Consider the following 14,854-nt stretch of genomic DNA (forward strand, 5'->3'; position numbering starts at 1 on the left):
GATATTATACATGGTTATGCTCAGGATATGTCAGCCCATTTCTACTGGAAATGCCTTTTGGTTAAACTTTCAGCAAGGAATTTGCATATGCACTGTTACATTTTTATAAAGCTTTAAAAGTACATAAAAAACCAGCTTCTTGTTTAAGTGAAAATAAATGGAAGGTTGTCTTTTTGCGCTAGTAATGTTGTGGAGTTGTATTTTGTCTCGCATCCATTATATCGTCAGTTATATCGTTATCGCAAATTTTCAAATATATATCGTGATAAATATTTTTGGCCATATCGCCCTGCTCTACAAACAACCATTTGTGGAGATGTCTTTTGATGTGATATGTGCTGTCTATATGATTCTGTCCAACACAGAAAAATGATTATATCATGGTGCCCATTTTGTGCATAATATTTACACACAGTGCAGGTAAGAGCACTGACCAAACAATTTGTTTGTTTGTAAAAGCCACAACTGTGTTACCTGTAGTGAGAATCTGTTCATTCTCAGCCATGTCCCAGCGCTCCTCCTTCCTGCGAGCCCCGCTTACTATGACATAGTCACAAGTGGCTGGGTCTGTCTGCATCTCAATGTAGTTCACACAGAGATGGCACTTCATCCGAAATCTGGTTAAGGAAACAAGATTTTAATTCGAGGACAGCTTCAAGATGAATTTTACTGTGATACTGTAAAGTGCAGCATACAAACACACACGTTTATAGTTCTGATTTAAAGTTTGCACAACAGCAAAAGCTTTTTCTTTTAACAGCTGACCTGATCCCCCGTTTACCTGTAAATTGGCGTGGTGTAATAGTTCCCCACTTTCTTCTTCTCCGCATTGTACCGAACCCCTGTGCAAACAACACATCAGTGTTGTGGAAATGAAAAGCAGGACTGATTGTACCTCAAAAAAAATGATACAATCTTATCATTCATTCATTCCAAACTTACCCATGCCAATGTGATTTTTGCAGCCATCACACCAGATGTTGTAAGGCATCTCAAACCTTGATGGAACCAAAATAGATCATTAAAACATGTAATTTGGGTGAGTTTTAAAGAAAAACCCTTATATACAAAGGCTCCAGGTTCTGTTCAATGTTTCTGCCATTAAAAGGAAACGCTTTATTTTAATAGATTCACCATTTGGCTATTTTCTGTAATTTAACACAAAAATAATAATAAGTTATTATAAAACAATAAAACTAAATCCATACAATTCTAGACAGAAAAAAGCTAAAGCTGGAGAAAAAGCCAAACAAAAATGAATACTAATCAAAAACACACAAAACTCTAATAACTATATAATACACATATACACGTACATGTATCATTTTTCTTATTTTTAATCATATGGTGATGGTGGTGGTAGAATATCATTCATGAAGCCACAGCTATACTGTGGCGTCTGTCATTTGAATGTACAAATATTTTTGTGGACGGTAACTCATACAAGACTGAAAATGTAATAATTTCCCATCTCCAGCCTCAGTTCATTACTACTCTACAAGTGTGCACTAACCTGATAATGAGGATGCCCTGGGACAGTTTCCGGGCTCTCTCACGCAGGGCGTGGGTCTTATGGTAGCCGTTGAGGGATCCATGCTAAAGATAACGAATGATAAAAATGTAAGCCGTGCAAAAAAGTAAAATTAAAACAACTGACAACCATAAAGTTTGTGTGATCTAACATACCTTGGCCGGATCAAAATCTGGAGGATAATACTTGTTTGTTCCCTTTCTTTCACCCTGTCAAGAAAACAATGCAGAAGACTTTATTAATAAAGAATACAAACTATTATTCTTTAGCTAGTATTTCCAATTGTGTGCATCCCTGGAAACAGCTGAATTAAAGCTTACCATTGTGACAACTGGAACGCTGCCCCAGGAGTGAACTCACTCCTTTTCACCTGACAAAAAAAGAAGGTCAGTCATTGACACCACACTGTAACAGTAAGGTTAATGTACCTTTCATTGTAGCAATTTAAGCGCCCTCCTTAATTATTTTTAAGAATATTTGAAAAGTATCCTGTAAGTTAGGAAACATACTGATTTCGCAAGGAACACATAGCTTTGCATATGTTATCATAGTTTCACTCCCCGAGTATCTTCTAAACCACAGACAGCATAAAACACCGCACCTCGCTACCTAATATTTCAAAAGCTGGTGAAACTGATTTCATCTGAAAGCACGTTGAAACAAATAGCCCAGTAATCTTTTAACAAACAGCTAAAGACAAAATGAAGCTCTGATTTGGATGTATAACAAAAGAAACCAACTGTCTTTGAAGCGCAAAACGTCGAGATTAGTTCGTTAAAGAGCACGTGAACACTGAAAGCATTTCTGTTACACTAGTGTCGTGTACATTAAACACTATATCAAAAGGTATTTTGACAAATTGCTGGAGAGGATGAGCTATCGCAAGCTGGCCGAAGGCTACGTAGCCTTAGCAAAGCTAGCTTGCTACTTAATGTTAGCGCCTGCTACTAGCGTGAATGAGAAGAACGTGAACACAAAAACATCCACAAATAAAAAATCACTGCAGTGACATTTGAAAGATCCAACAGCTGTGATTACTCGTGGACGAAAATCTAAGGCATACTCACAAACAACCTTGGAACTGCCGTTTGTACTGCTGCTGCACAACAACAACAGAGGGTTGATGGGTAATGAAGACGTAATTTCCTGGCATCGGAAGTGGCGTCACGTCGAAAAGCCCTCTGGGAAGCGCCGGTATCGGGAGAAAAAACGTGTTTTTGAGCGAGCTAAAAACAATTCGCCTGTCAATGCCGCAGAAATGGAAGCGAAAGTGGAGTCATACAAACGTTATATCTGTTCGTTTAGCGGCTGCTCGGCTGCCTACAACAAACAGTGGAAACTGGACGCTCACTTGTGTAAGCACACGGGGGTGAAGCCGTACTCGTGCGAGCGCGACGGCTGCAGTAAGGCGTTCTGTAGTAAGTACCACCTAGCGAGGCACGAGCTCAGTCACAGCGGAGAGAAGCCTTTCCGGTGCACCGTGGACGGCTGCGCGGAGGCCTTCACCACCAACGCAAACCGGGCCCGACACATCGGCCGCATCCACTGCCTGGAGCCGAGGAAATACGTCTGCAGGTTTGAGGGCTGCGGCCTCGAGTTCAAGAAGAACAAACAGCTCAAATCTCACATGTGTGAGCAGCACACTCAGCTGCCCCCTTATCAGTGCACTTACGAAGGCTGCCAGATGCGATTCAGCTTCCCCAGCAAACTGAAGCGTCACGAGAAGGTCCACAGAGGGTACCCCTGCAAAGAGGAGAGCTGTGTCTTCACGGGGAAGACCTGGACCGAGTACCTGAAGCACAGGAAGGAGCAGCATAGAGTCACCCTGAAGTGTGAGCAGTGTAGCCGAGTGTTCAGGGACACCTGGTTTCTGCAGCAGCATCAGCACATCCACTCTGAAATGAGAGTGGTCCTCAAATGTCCCAGGGATACCTGTGACAGGTCGTTCACCACTGCCTTCAACCTGCAGAGCCACATCAGCTCCTTCCACGAGGAGCACCGACCCTTCGTCTGCACCCATGCCGGCTGTGGGAAGACGTTCGCCATGAACCAGAGCCTCCAGCGTCACAGCGTCGTCCACGACCCACAGAGGAAGAAGCTGAAGAAGCCAAGAGCCAAAAGATCTCTTGCTTCGAGGTTAAGCGGTTACTGTGAAACAAAGAGAGTGGTCTACAAAATGCAACCCGAACATGCAGCGCATAGACAGTCTTCACAAGAGAAAGCTGACCAGCCTGGCCCTTTTGAGCTGGTGTCTCTCCTACAGGACGCATCCTTGCTGTGCAGCCCTGCTGTGGACAGGCAGGGACTTACAAACACCCTGGCTACACCATTATCAGTGTAGCGTCAAATGAAGAGGAGCACCCCAGTTTTGTGTGGACAGCAGGCACTTTAACAGAGCATTTATAATATATATTATTTGTGACATGGTTGTTGGGAGTCTTGGTGTTGAACACTGGTCATTGGTTGATTCATTATAATTTACAGTCTTTCTGAAAGGGAATTCAGAATGAAGAAGTGGAACGTGATCCTGGTTGTCTGTCCTCTGGGTTATGTCCGCTGCAGTGTTTCATTGTAGAAAAACATTACACTGTTTTGTTTTTCCCCAGAGCCATTCAGTTAATTATGTTTGGTGTTTGTATTTAAGAAAAATTTTTTTTTTTTACTGTATAAAACTTGAAAAAATGTGATGGGTGTTTTGTTACTACATAATGACAGTATTTCAATAAAACCTGTGGAATGTATTTGTTTTTCTTGAGTGCTCTTATATGTTCATTTAAATAAGTGGGTCATAATATAACCTGTCCTGGAGTTCAGTACAACTAAAATGCAGAGCTCGGTGTTGACATTTATCTGTTGGTAATTCAAGTCTTAAGACTAATAATAAAACCATCTTCAAATCCTTTGAACTCAGGGTTCATACGGGTGCTTGAAATCCTTGAAAATGCTTGAATTTCAATGTTGTCTTTTCAAGGTTTGAAAAGTGCTTGAATTTCAGATGTGGAAAAATGTGCCGTGTTGACCAATCAAAAATGATATGGCAACATGTGGCATCTCGTTGTTTGGGAAGAGGGGGAAGTTTTAGGAGTGACCGGCGAGAGAGAGAGCAAGAGTTTTGATACGTGAGAGATTTGTGACGTTTACCGTGTTTGGAGTCTCTTTTAGTGTGTTGTCTTGTGTGGTTAGTGTGTAGTGTAGTCGTCGTTTTGTTTTGTGTGTCAGTTCTACTAGTGAACGTCACAGTTGCTGCCTTAAAGCCACCAAAGGCAGATTGCAGTGTAAACGCTGAGTGACACACCTGCTGTCAGACCTGCAGGTTTATCCCTGTGCTGTTCTCATCTGTGTTATAGTGGACACAGACTATTTTTTGGAGTTGCATAAATAATTTGTGTGCCTTCTTCTTTGATGTAGAACACCTGATTGCTCTGTAAATAGTTTTAAATGGTTATATAAAAAACGTCTGAGCCTTGGCTGCATTTTTAGGTAAATAGTACCATATAACTTTGTTGTTTGCATTTTTTAAAAATGTACAGTTTCTATTTGCATTTCAAGTTATGAAAATGATTCGTTAAACATGCTTGTGGTTTTTACAGTCAAAAATATCACTTTCTACTCATGTTTTATGCACAATATTTACATATTTACAGTATGTCAAAATGAGTAAATAACAGATTGGCAAGATAAACAGTTTTTAAAGGTGAAATATAGAGGCCAAAAGTAGTCAGAAACGTCAGAAACGGCCAATTATTCCCTGGACCCCAGAGGGTTAGACGCTAAAAGCAAAGTTGTCACCAAGTACTTTTTATATTTGTGTGTATTGCAGCTTTTTTGAGTATTAACTTGGTGCCTTTGGGTGAAATAATGGTAATATGAGGGACCGATCCATATGGTCACAAAGAATAGCCACTTGTTTCTGTGCTACCAAAGTTTCATTCACACTGTTTATCGTCTGCACCGACACATTAAACTACTTAAACATTATAAATGTCTTCAAGCTCACACTGAGGCCTGTGGGGCACTATCAGCCGCTCAGACAGTTCACACATTTATGTGTGTTTGTATATGAATATTTCATACTTTAAGGCTGCCTGTTTATTTAAGGGAGATGAACAAAGTACATTAGAATTCTACATAATAATATGACAGATGATAAATTCAATAGATTTTAAGTAGATGCTTGTGCATTCTTAAAGTCTTATATGTTGAATTGAACTATGTGATGTGTTCAAAGCCTCCCAGTCAGTGCTGTTCTCCATGCCTGTCTGACTGTACATGATGTTATTAGCACAAACACTTTAAAGGTGATCATTTAGGACTTCAGCAATAATACAGACAGCAATGTAGTTAGCAATAAAACAGTTTTATTGGGAATTAACTTAAAAAACAAACAAACATCTGTCTCCTATTTTCTGTCACACAGGAAAGAAGCATCAATATCTGATGAGAAGACTTATTTATTTCTCTTTGGGTTCATTTGTTCACATCTTAATTTTTAAGTGAAATGTGCATTTTGAGTTTATACACTATAAGGCGCCCGTCCTTTTGCAGTATTTTTGTGTGGTGTGTTTTTCTGTCTTAACAAAAGGGGATCAAAGGTATTTAAGTTTGTTTTAATTTTCACATGGTCTTACAGAAGTGATGTGAATTGAAACATGCACTTTTTTGAGGGGGGGGGGGGGTGCTGGAAAAAAGCTTGAAAAGGGACCTTGAAAGTGCTTAAATATGTACTTGAATTTCACCCTGTGAATTGCAGCATAATCTAAAACACTAATTTTTTCACAGTGATGATAACAGTGGTATTTATTTGGAAATAATGTCTTGCTGTTTAGCATTTTTGTTCACATCCCAGTCTTTAAAGAGTTTAGGAATGAAAACGAAACTTTCACCCTGACACTACATGGCTAAACATAACAATAAAAACATCTGGACACGCCTGTCTATAAAATACAATAAATGAATTATATTCCGTTTTGCTTTAGAAGTGTTTCTAAGTTTCAGGTGTGTGCAGGTATCCCAGAAGTCTTAAAAATATATTAAATACATCTAATAATAAAAAGCCTTGAGTACTAATTTGTTTAAAAGGCTTTGCATCGTGATGCAACTTTGGTGCTCTACAGTTCCAGCTTTTTTTTCTATGTGAAAACCGATTACATTCTCTAACTTCAAAGTCTAAAAACCAGCTTAAAGATGGTAAAGTGCCACAGAAAAGGCCTTGAGGATGATGAAGATCTTGCTCACCGACCTGAATGTCAGTCTGCAGAAACAGAAGAAGCGAGATTAACAATAAATTGAGAAAATCTCTGAAGTCGGTCTCTGTATTTTTAAGGTGTTTTAGAGTCAGACTCAGACAACAGCATAATAATATGGACAACTTTGGTATGTTGGTATTCAAAGGGGTCTTCAGTTGAACTTTTGGCTACTAATAGACACCCTGAAAATGTTGAAAAACAGCAGTATCCTACACCCTGTGTTAAGTATGAACTTTATCTCACCCCATTCATCACGTTTGGGAAAACTGGATGAGTGTTTTGACAGGAGCAGATATCTGCAGCCAGGTTCCAAAATCTAAGAGCAGATTAATGCCAATGATAATGGAACTGCCTGCCTGTCTTATCACGTACAGGTGAAATGTCACTGTGTCATCATGGTCTAGGAGTTTTCAGCTGATGCCAACAACCTTGCACAGCCTCAATCACAGGAGAGGTGTGTGTGTGTGTGTGAAATCACCTGCTGCTCAGATTAGCTGGAATGAAGCCCTGTGCATTCTTGTGCCTTGATGACAAATGATAGAGCGTCTCCGCTTGGACCAACAGATTTACGGCATGAATAGGAGAAGCTCCGTGCAAGTTTGACATTCCAAGGCTAAATCCTCTCTGAATATTTCCAGTTACAGGGAGGCTGCTCCCTTCATTCCTGACCCGCTCAGCTCAGACGAGCCCTATATGGACTGACTGTCTGACCAGCTCCTCCAGGAATGCACCAGAGACTGCAGCCAATTAGTATTCATAGAATATGAGTGTAACATGTCCTGTTATCAGTTCCTATTTTAAGAGCTTCCTACATGACTATTAGAGTGATAAAAGCCAAATTCATCATGTAGAACTAATTCTTCTTGGATGACACAACTGCAAAACCCTGTGATAGCTCTGCAGTCATCAACACACAGATGCAATATAATACACACGCTCTTACTTTGAAATGGAATCACACTCTTTTTCTTTGATGAACATTAGTTTCTCTGTTTTGGGGGCGGGGGGTTGTTGTGTTTGTAGGTTTTGAAACCTACACTGACACTGTGTATTAAAAAACTTTCCCCATTACATGTATGATGGTGAACTTTTCACTTCATCAAATCAGTTTTTGCAAGGCCACAGTTATCCCAGTTTCTGTCTGAACATGATTATAGGCTGATGGCACTGGTTTAAAGGTAACTGCTATACAAACTTGTATTTGTAACTCAAACACTTCACTGATACTTGAAAATGTAGTTAAATGGTGGATAATTATGTATTAGAAGCACACTATGTGAGTATATTCAGTCAGTTGATACAAAAAGCACAAAAAAAGTATAATTTGTATAATTTAAGAAGTGTTACAATTTAAAAAAACCCTTGGTGACTAAACTCACTTTGGTACTAACAATTGGTTTAGGCTAAAAAACTAATAAGGAACCATAAAAGCATCTCTGAGTCCATCCTTTTCCTTGCTACAGCATGGAGTGTATTGTAGGGCAATGAGGTGTCTTTCTTCGTGTTGGACTGTACAACATTTTCCCACATACTGAGACAATTTCTCACAATTTGACTGGTTCTAGTTTTTCTAAAAGCCGACTTGCATATAAAATTAACAGGTAACAGCAATTTCAAGTGTCATTAGGAGAAAATGTAGAATACATGACAGGAAGAAGACTTTAGGTCCACTGCACTTGCTTAGTGAAGGAGGTAGGAGTATCACAATCAAATGGTTAATGCCTCTCCTTACCCAGGTAGGATAATTTTCCTCATTGTTGAATGGACAGACACTGAGGAAGCAGTACACTCTAAAGGAAATATATCTTTGATTGTATGCATGTGCTTCACAAGATACAAAAAACAAGGTGCTCAGCATGTAGGAATGCAGAGGCAAAGTGTTATGGAGGGCAGTGATTTTCACTTTAAATATTTATAATGCTTTGCAAATGTAAAAGTAGGCCAGGAACCAGACAGTTTATTAAAAACCTAGAAGTCAAAGAAGCTGTAATGTGGCCTCTGCAAAATTAGGCCAGTCTAAAGAAAATAGAAAAATACAGGCAAGCATTGTTTTTGGATTTGAAGAGGCCACCAGTACATGACCAGTGGCCATGGCTTATTGGAAAGATGTAGATTGTAGATTTCCTGTGTTTAGGATTGTTGTCATGCTGCATGCAGGACAATGACAACTTGACCAAGTTTTACCTGTCATACAGATGGCCTTACATTTGATTCTACAATACTCTGGCATACAGAGGAGTTCATGGTTGACTCGATGAGTGCAAGGTTCCCAGGTCCTGTGTCTGCAAAATAAACCCAACTGACCATGCCACTGTGCTGACAGTTTGTATGAGGTGTTTGTGCTGATCTGTTGTGTTTGGTTTTCACCAAACGTGGGAATGTGCATTATCTCCAGACATCTTCATTTTGGCCTCGTCTGTCCAAAGGACATTGTTCAAGAAGTCTTTTAGTTAGTTCAGATGAAACTCTCCAAAACAAAGCTATGCTGACATATTCATTTTAAAAAGGATTTGTCTGAATAAGGCATACTTGTTCAGTCTTGTTCTAATTGTACTCTCATGAACCTTCATGAACTGAGATGAAGCTCTTGGGGTTTATTTTGCAGTTTCTTCGGATATTGCACATCTTGGGGTGAATTTGCTGGGGCGTCCACTCCTGAGAATATTGTGGCATTGTGTTAGAACGCACCTGAATGCTCCAGGACAGCAAACGGACAAAAACTGCTGACACTGCTGAAGATCATTTAATCGAGTAAATGTGATTATCAGCACATGACTTACCATCTTATTTCCTATGTAAGCAGTAAGTGTACTCAGTTTTCCAGGACTCCATAGAGCCCGCCTACAAAGTAGAAAAAGACCTTAATGGCAAGAGTTGTTTGCAGTGGGATGAAAACAAGCAAACAAAAAAGAAAAAACTATTCAAGGTTTGCCTTCGTTTTTAAATGGGGCGTAACAGTTTGCACAGTGCAGGGCTCAGTTTTATTCAACCAAATAAGAAAGAGATGTTTCAAGCACCTCTGCTCTACATCAGGTCATTGGTTCTCTGCGGTGCATTAAAAACAGCTAGATGGTTTCTAATTTAGAAAAATTGGAAACCATGTGTAAACATCAGCAATTGGATCCACAAAATTATATATATATAAAAAAGCACAGTACTTACAGTGATATCAACCTACTTTGTTTTATTTTGACATACAGGTTTTGATACTGCTTTAAATGCTGGGTTTCTAACTTTAGAACAATATCAGTCAGTGTGCTTGATGATGTCTGATAAAAAGCATCAGATTTCTATCTTTTCTGTTTTTGTTCATTTACAGAAACTGATGCCACGTTCTTTCCATTCCTGTCTTTTGACAACAGTGGAATTCCAGACGGGCTCGTCACCCTGTAATCCAAAAGGATTGCTCTTGCTCCACTGTATTTCTCCCACCACCTCCTCACCGTTCCCCTGTCTCTTCCTGTCTCTTTAAGAAGTGGAAGGAATGTGTTGGGTCCTTTGCCCTTTTGTTTTCTGGTTTTCTATGCAAATAGCTGGGAAATGGAAGCTTTCTGTAATAAAGGTCTTAATATTCTGAGGACAGCTAACTGAAAGTTTTGTCCAGGCTACATATACATTTACAATAAGACCAAAAAAGATAAGCAAGAATGGCTGGACACATTTAAGTGGTGTCTATCTGTGGTATTGTGGTGTTTTTCTCTACTTGACTGGTCCTGTTCCAAGTCCTGAATCCATATGGCAATTTAGTCATATGAGAAAGATTTAACCTTTCACCTTCGGTTTTAAAAGAAATTGTTTGTTTTTCAATCGCATTCAATGGTTTTCATCAGAAGATGGAAGCAGCAAGTGTTATTATGTAACTAAAAAGTGGAACATCACTTACCACGTGTGACAAATATGGTCATAACGAGGGGGAGAGGGTCTGCGTACAAATAAGACTCCTGGTGTCAGATGTGAGCGAGCCTGTTGATTTATCCACATCAGTTCAGTGATTGTTGGTCATACACTCTCTTCTCCAGATCAGGAATTCATTTTAATGCCCAAATCCAGTTTCTGAACTTTGCAGACATTTTCATGTTTAAATTTAAATTCCACATACCAAAAAACATAAATATATAAAAGAATAAGAGCTAAAGAATTACAAAAGATAAGACGTGCAAATCGTGCTGTGCTGATAGCAAGAATTACAACACAGCAATCACCAGAAAGAACATTAGTTTTACTGAGTCTTCTTAATATTAGAGGTCTGGCTTCAATCCTTTGGACAAAATGAGTGTGTCCAAAGAGATTTTAAGTGTATTTATTACTGCATTAAACAGCACCAGTTCTCATCTATTATACCACTGTTGATATGAATTACTGAGGACTCATCCGTAAGTCTTGAACTAATAATGGCCCACAAAAATTATTGCCAGGAATTTCAATAATTCTTTCAAGGATCAAGCTTTGAAGCCTGAGTAAATTTCTCGATTGAATGAAAAATGAGTATATTTTTAAATAAGCTCTTTAATGGTAAAAGCCTTGTCTATTCATCGAAGACTCAGGCAAATGTAATAATATATAATATAAAATAATATCATATTTTTTGCTCCTCCTGAACTGACTGTTACAAGTTTACCAGTAATCATTTTGTCTTCTTCTCGTTTAATTTCTCTATAGGTAGAAGTCGCCACATTTAAACTAGATTTGGTTTAATTCCGTTTTTAAACATTTAAACGCTCACATAAAAACAGAGAGTACAGACTGTCCTGCGGGAAGTAATAAAATCGAAACACAAGGACATTATGTAAACTCCTCGTCTGCTAATTCTGTGTAAAAGCACTTAAAATGTTTCCTCCTGACCTGCTCACAATAACTTTAGTGCATTGGGTCTGTGCACATTTTTACTGCCGTGCAATGAAAACTTACAGGCCTTTTTCTTCGCCTTATATTTTTCAGAGCATTTCTGAATGCTCACAACTTCCGTAGTGCATGTTGACGGAATATTTTGAATATAATGTTGTCATTCATTTGGGATTTTCATGGCATTAACTCTCTTAATCTCATATTAAACATTTACCAAGTGTATAAAATATGACCATGTTCATATTAGAAAAAATTTGGATACAATATGAGCCTTGTGTCATAAAAAGGAGACCTTTTTATAAGATGTTGCTGTTTAGACCACCCACTTATCCCAAAAGGTGATATGACCCTTCAAAGTTTAGTAAAAAAATTTGCAGAATTAGGAGAAAACATCCAAATTAACAACGCCTGTCTCTGTTACTCTATGTCACGGATACTAGGTTTGCAGTGAAACTACAACATATCCAATCCCCAAGTTATCTCCAATGCATCCATTCGAGTATCAAAGTCTATGAATAATAGATAGAAAGCACTTAAAAGCATAGCAGAAGGTGCTTGTATGAGTGGGTGTAAATGAGGCAAGATGTATAAAGTGCTTTGAGTCCTCAGGTAGAGTAAAAAGTGCTGTATAAGAACCAGTTTATTTACTATTTGTTTTTCAGTGCTGGATTTTTGAGATAATGAGGACTCGAAAATGCAGGACTGAACAAGGCAACTTCAAAGTGGCACATCTAAACATACTCCTATATACTGTATTGTATATAAATAATCATTGTATTTAGATACAATTTTTTAGGGTTCATTAAATTCGCTAAATTTGCTTTAGCCCAGAGAATATGATATATATACTTTCCGAAAGGAATTTTGAAGCGTTAGAGCACAGGCTTTCCACATCACCTCAGTCCATCTCTAATAATGGATGTCCCAAGCAGAATATCTTTAGTGGGAAGCACAGAGAAAGGCCAAAATAAATGCACAGTTTGGTAACTTACAAATGAATTTGAGCTGATTGCATATCTTCAGAATGATAAAGATCATTTGCTAAATAAGGACCAATCGGGCGTTCGCCCTGCATGCAGCTGGCAGAAACTGCCCCCAAATACGAACTTTGATGAAAACGTGAAATTCCAATAGCACTGCCTGTTTGGGCCCTATAACTGTTACATAATCCACATTCTACATATTCCACTTGTCAGCCACACATTGCTGGTGAAATCCCTCAATTTACAGACCAGCTCAAGAGAAGTCACCCAATGTGGAATGTCTGTTGAAGCAGCCCTGTTATGTTCTAATTATAGCCTCCTCTTGTTATTCTTAATGTGTTTCACATTTTCACGTCTCTTGCATTTAATCAAGAAGCAGAACATAAGAGGGCCCAAATATGAGACATTCCACAATGACTCAGTAGGCCTTTTTTATTTCTCAGCCCGTAACACTTCTCATGCATTTCCTCCATTGGTTATTCCCTGTATTTATGTTTGGATAAATTACTATCTATGAATGTTTGACTATTTGCTTGTCTGCATATCTACTGATTCACACAGTCGCACATACCTCTCAGCATTACCAAAGTGACATCACTGTCCACCACTGAGGAGCTTTTAAGAAGCCCTGAGCCTTTGGGAATCCATATTGCTAGGGGCCAGCATCCTCTGGAAAAACATCTGGGAGAATCTCAACAATAAACCAGTGATTTACATCAATTAGATAATCCCAACAGGACAAATTCTGGGTCAAGCGCCCGCCTGCCCTCCTACGCTCCCTGTCAGGCTCAGGTGAGTAGGATAGTCTGTTGGCAAGTAACGGGTTAGTGTCTGTCTCCCCGCTACACCTCCTTGCCTCATCCCTTCACCCCCCCTTATCTCCTGGGGCTATATATTGGAGGTCGCGACTCGTCTGCATCTTAGGCATCACTCGCAGACATACAAACCCACCCCACTTTGATCGACAGCGAAAAACGAAGACCAGAACATAGAGATGAGGTCCCTGTTGAAGTTTGTGGTGATTCTTTTCTGCGTCGAGAGGGGACAAGGCCACTTGCTGAGATCGCTGATTGGTAAGTGAAGACTCAAGTGACGGTTGGAACCGATGACTTTTCGCTTTGAGAATGTGAAAATGAAAGTAAATATAGTTGTAAGTGGGTTTATCAGTTGTATAAATGACTTTGTCTTTTCCAGATCTGAAACGACAGACAGCATCTGCACACATTTCTCCAGATGAGGACAAAAGGAGCAGTTATTCAGCTGTGGAAAACAGCCACATGGAAGCTTCTGGAGTCGGACCATCTTTGAATCCCATCGTACCGATCCCAGTTCGATCACGCCGCTCAGCTCTGGACTCCCAGTGCGGCCTCCACTCCATCCTGCTGCAGGTTCGGGACCTGGGGCTGGGCTACGACTCAGATGAGACTATTTTATTCAAGTATTGCAGCGGCACGTGTCCCCGTGTGCGCTCCAACCACGACCTCACCCTCACCAACCTGCTGCTCACTGGACTTCTCCCCAGCCCAGTGCTCGGGGAGCTGTGGCACAATGCACCGTGCTGCAGGCCCACCCACCACGAGGACGTGGCCTTTCTTGATAACTCACACCGATGGCACAAGGTGGAAAAGCTGTCAGCTGCCGGCTGCAGCTGCGTGGGCTAGATGGCTGAGAGTAAACGGGTACTGTAAAAGGGGGACATGAACTTGGCGAACATTCTCTTGTAATCTCTGTAAATGAATGAACTTTTGTTCTTTCGTGGTGTGCAGTTAATGAAGCGGAAATCAGTTCTTATGAAATGAGAAACTCAATAAGCTGAAAATAAGCTGTTTTCTTTATGACTTCTGGGTGAAAATATCAAAACTACTTGGCTGCCTTAAATGTTTGATTGCAGTTGCTGTTCTCATTGACTCAGTTTTAATGGCATGTCCGCTAATAATATGTGTTTATGGGGCATTAGAAGTTATCTGTTCAAAAGTGCATTGATCGTTTTTTGTCTTTTAATGAAAGCTTTACTATTTTATTATTGCTAACTGATTTTTGTTGTAAATATTTTCTGATCTAAAAGGGTAAACTAAGCTTAAGTGTCAACGCAATTCTTCAACAACAACGTGACCATTTTGTAAATACACTCATATGTATTTATTTAAACTCTTTGGTGCGATGTTGGGGTTGAATAACAGAACTGACATGTACAAAGCTGCGTAGACACGGCCAGTGGTTCGACAATCACTGCGGATTGCAGTGGACAG

General features: G+C 39.7%; 3 protein-coding genes across 4 annotated transcripts in view; 2 read left to right on the forward strand and 1 right to left on the reverse strand.

The window, feature by feature from the left end:
- yju2b (YJU2 splicing factor homolog B) overlaps positions 1-2,698 on the reverse strand; it is a 7,196-nt gene extending 4,498 nt beyond the window's left edge. For both annotated transcript variants that reach the window (XM_005946438.3, XM_005946440.3), the window contains exons 1-7: positions 2,599-2,698; positions 1,852-1,901; positions 1,687-1,740; positions 1,514-1,596; positions 943-998; positions 782-842; positions 475-617 (exon numbers count right to left, since the gene is read on the reverse strand). In XM_005946438.3, coding sequence (XP_005946500.1) covers positions 475-617; positions 782-842; positions 943-998; positions 1,514-1,596; positions 1,687-1,740; positions 1,852-1,854 — 400 coding nt within the window. In that variant the 5' untranslated portion in view covers positions 1,855-1,901; positions 2,599-2,698. The remainder of the gene's footprint in view (positions 1-474; positions 618-781; positions 843-942; positions 999-1,513; positions 1,597-1,686; positions 1,741-1,851; positions 1,902-2,598) is intronic.
- On the forward strand, positions 2,642-4,543 carry LOC102292030 (transcription factor IIIA). Its single transcript, XM_005946437.2, has one exon. It carries the CDS (start codon positions 2,655-2,657, stop codon positions 3,870-3,872), a length of 1,218 nt encoding a protein of 405 aa, XP_005946499.1. The 5' UTR covers positions 2,642-2,654; the 3' UTR covers positions 3,873-4,543.
- A 9,225-nt stretch (positions 4,544-13,768) lies between these two features.
- LOC121812232 (persephin) lies at positions 13,769-14,266 on the forward strand. The gene has a single exon (XM_042213778.1). The coding sequence runs from the start codon at positions 13,781-13,783 to the stop codon at positions 14,264-14,266; it is 486 nt and encodes a 161-aa protein (XP_042069712.1). The 5' UTR covers positions 13,769-13,780.
- Positions 14,267-14,854: the final 588 nt, after the last annotated feature.

The sequence above is a fragment of the Haplochromis burtoni genome, unplaced genomic scaffold (assembly GCF_018398535.1).
Source record: "Haplochromis burtoni strain Fernald_Lab_line unplaced genomic scaffold, NCSU_Asbu1 Contig_479, whole genome shotgun sequence".
NCBI classification, from domain to species: Eukaryota; Metazoa; Chordata; class Actinopteri; order Cichliformes; family Cichlidae; genus Haplochromis; species Haplochromis burtoni.

Excerpts from the sequence above, each read along its gene's own strand:
- LOC102292030 (XM_005946437.2), top strand. The coding sequence starts at position 2,655 with ATGGGTAATGAAGACGTAATTTCCTGGCATCGGAAGTGGCGTCACGTC.
- LOC121812232 (XM_042213778.1), top strand. The coding sequence starts at position 13,781 with ATGACTTTGTCTTTTCCAGATCTGAAACGACAGACAGCATCTGCACAC.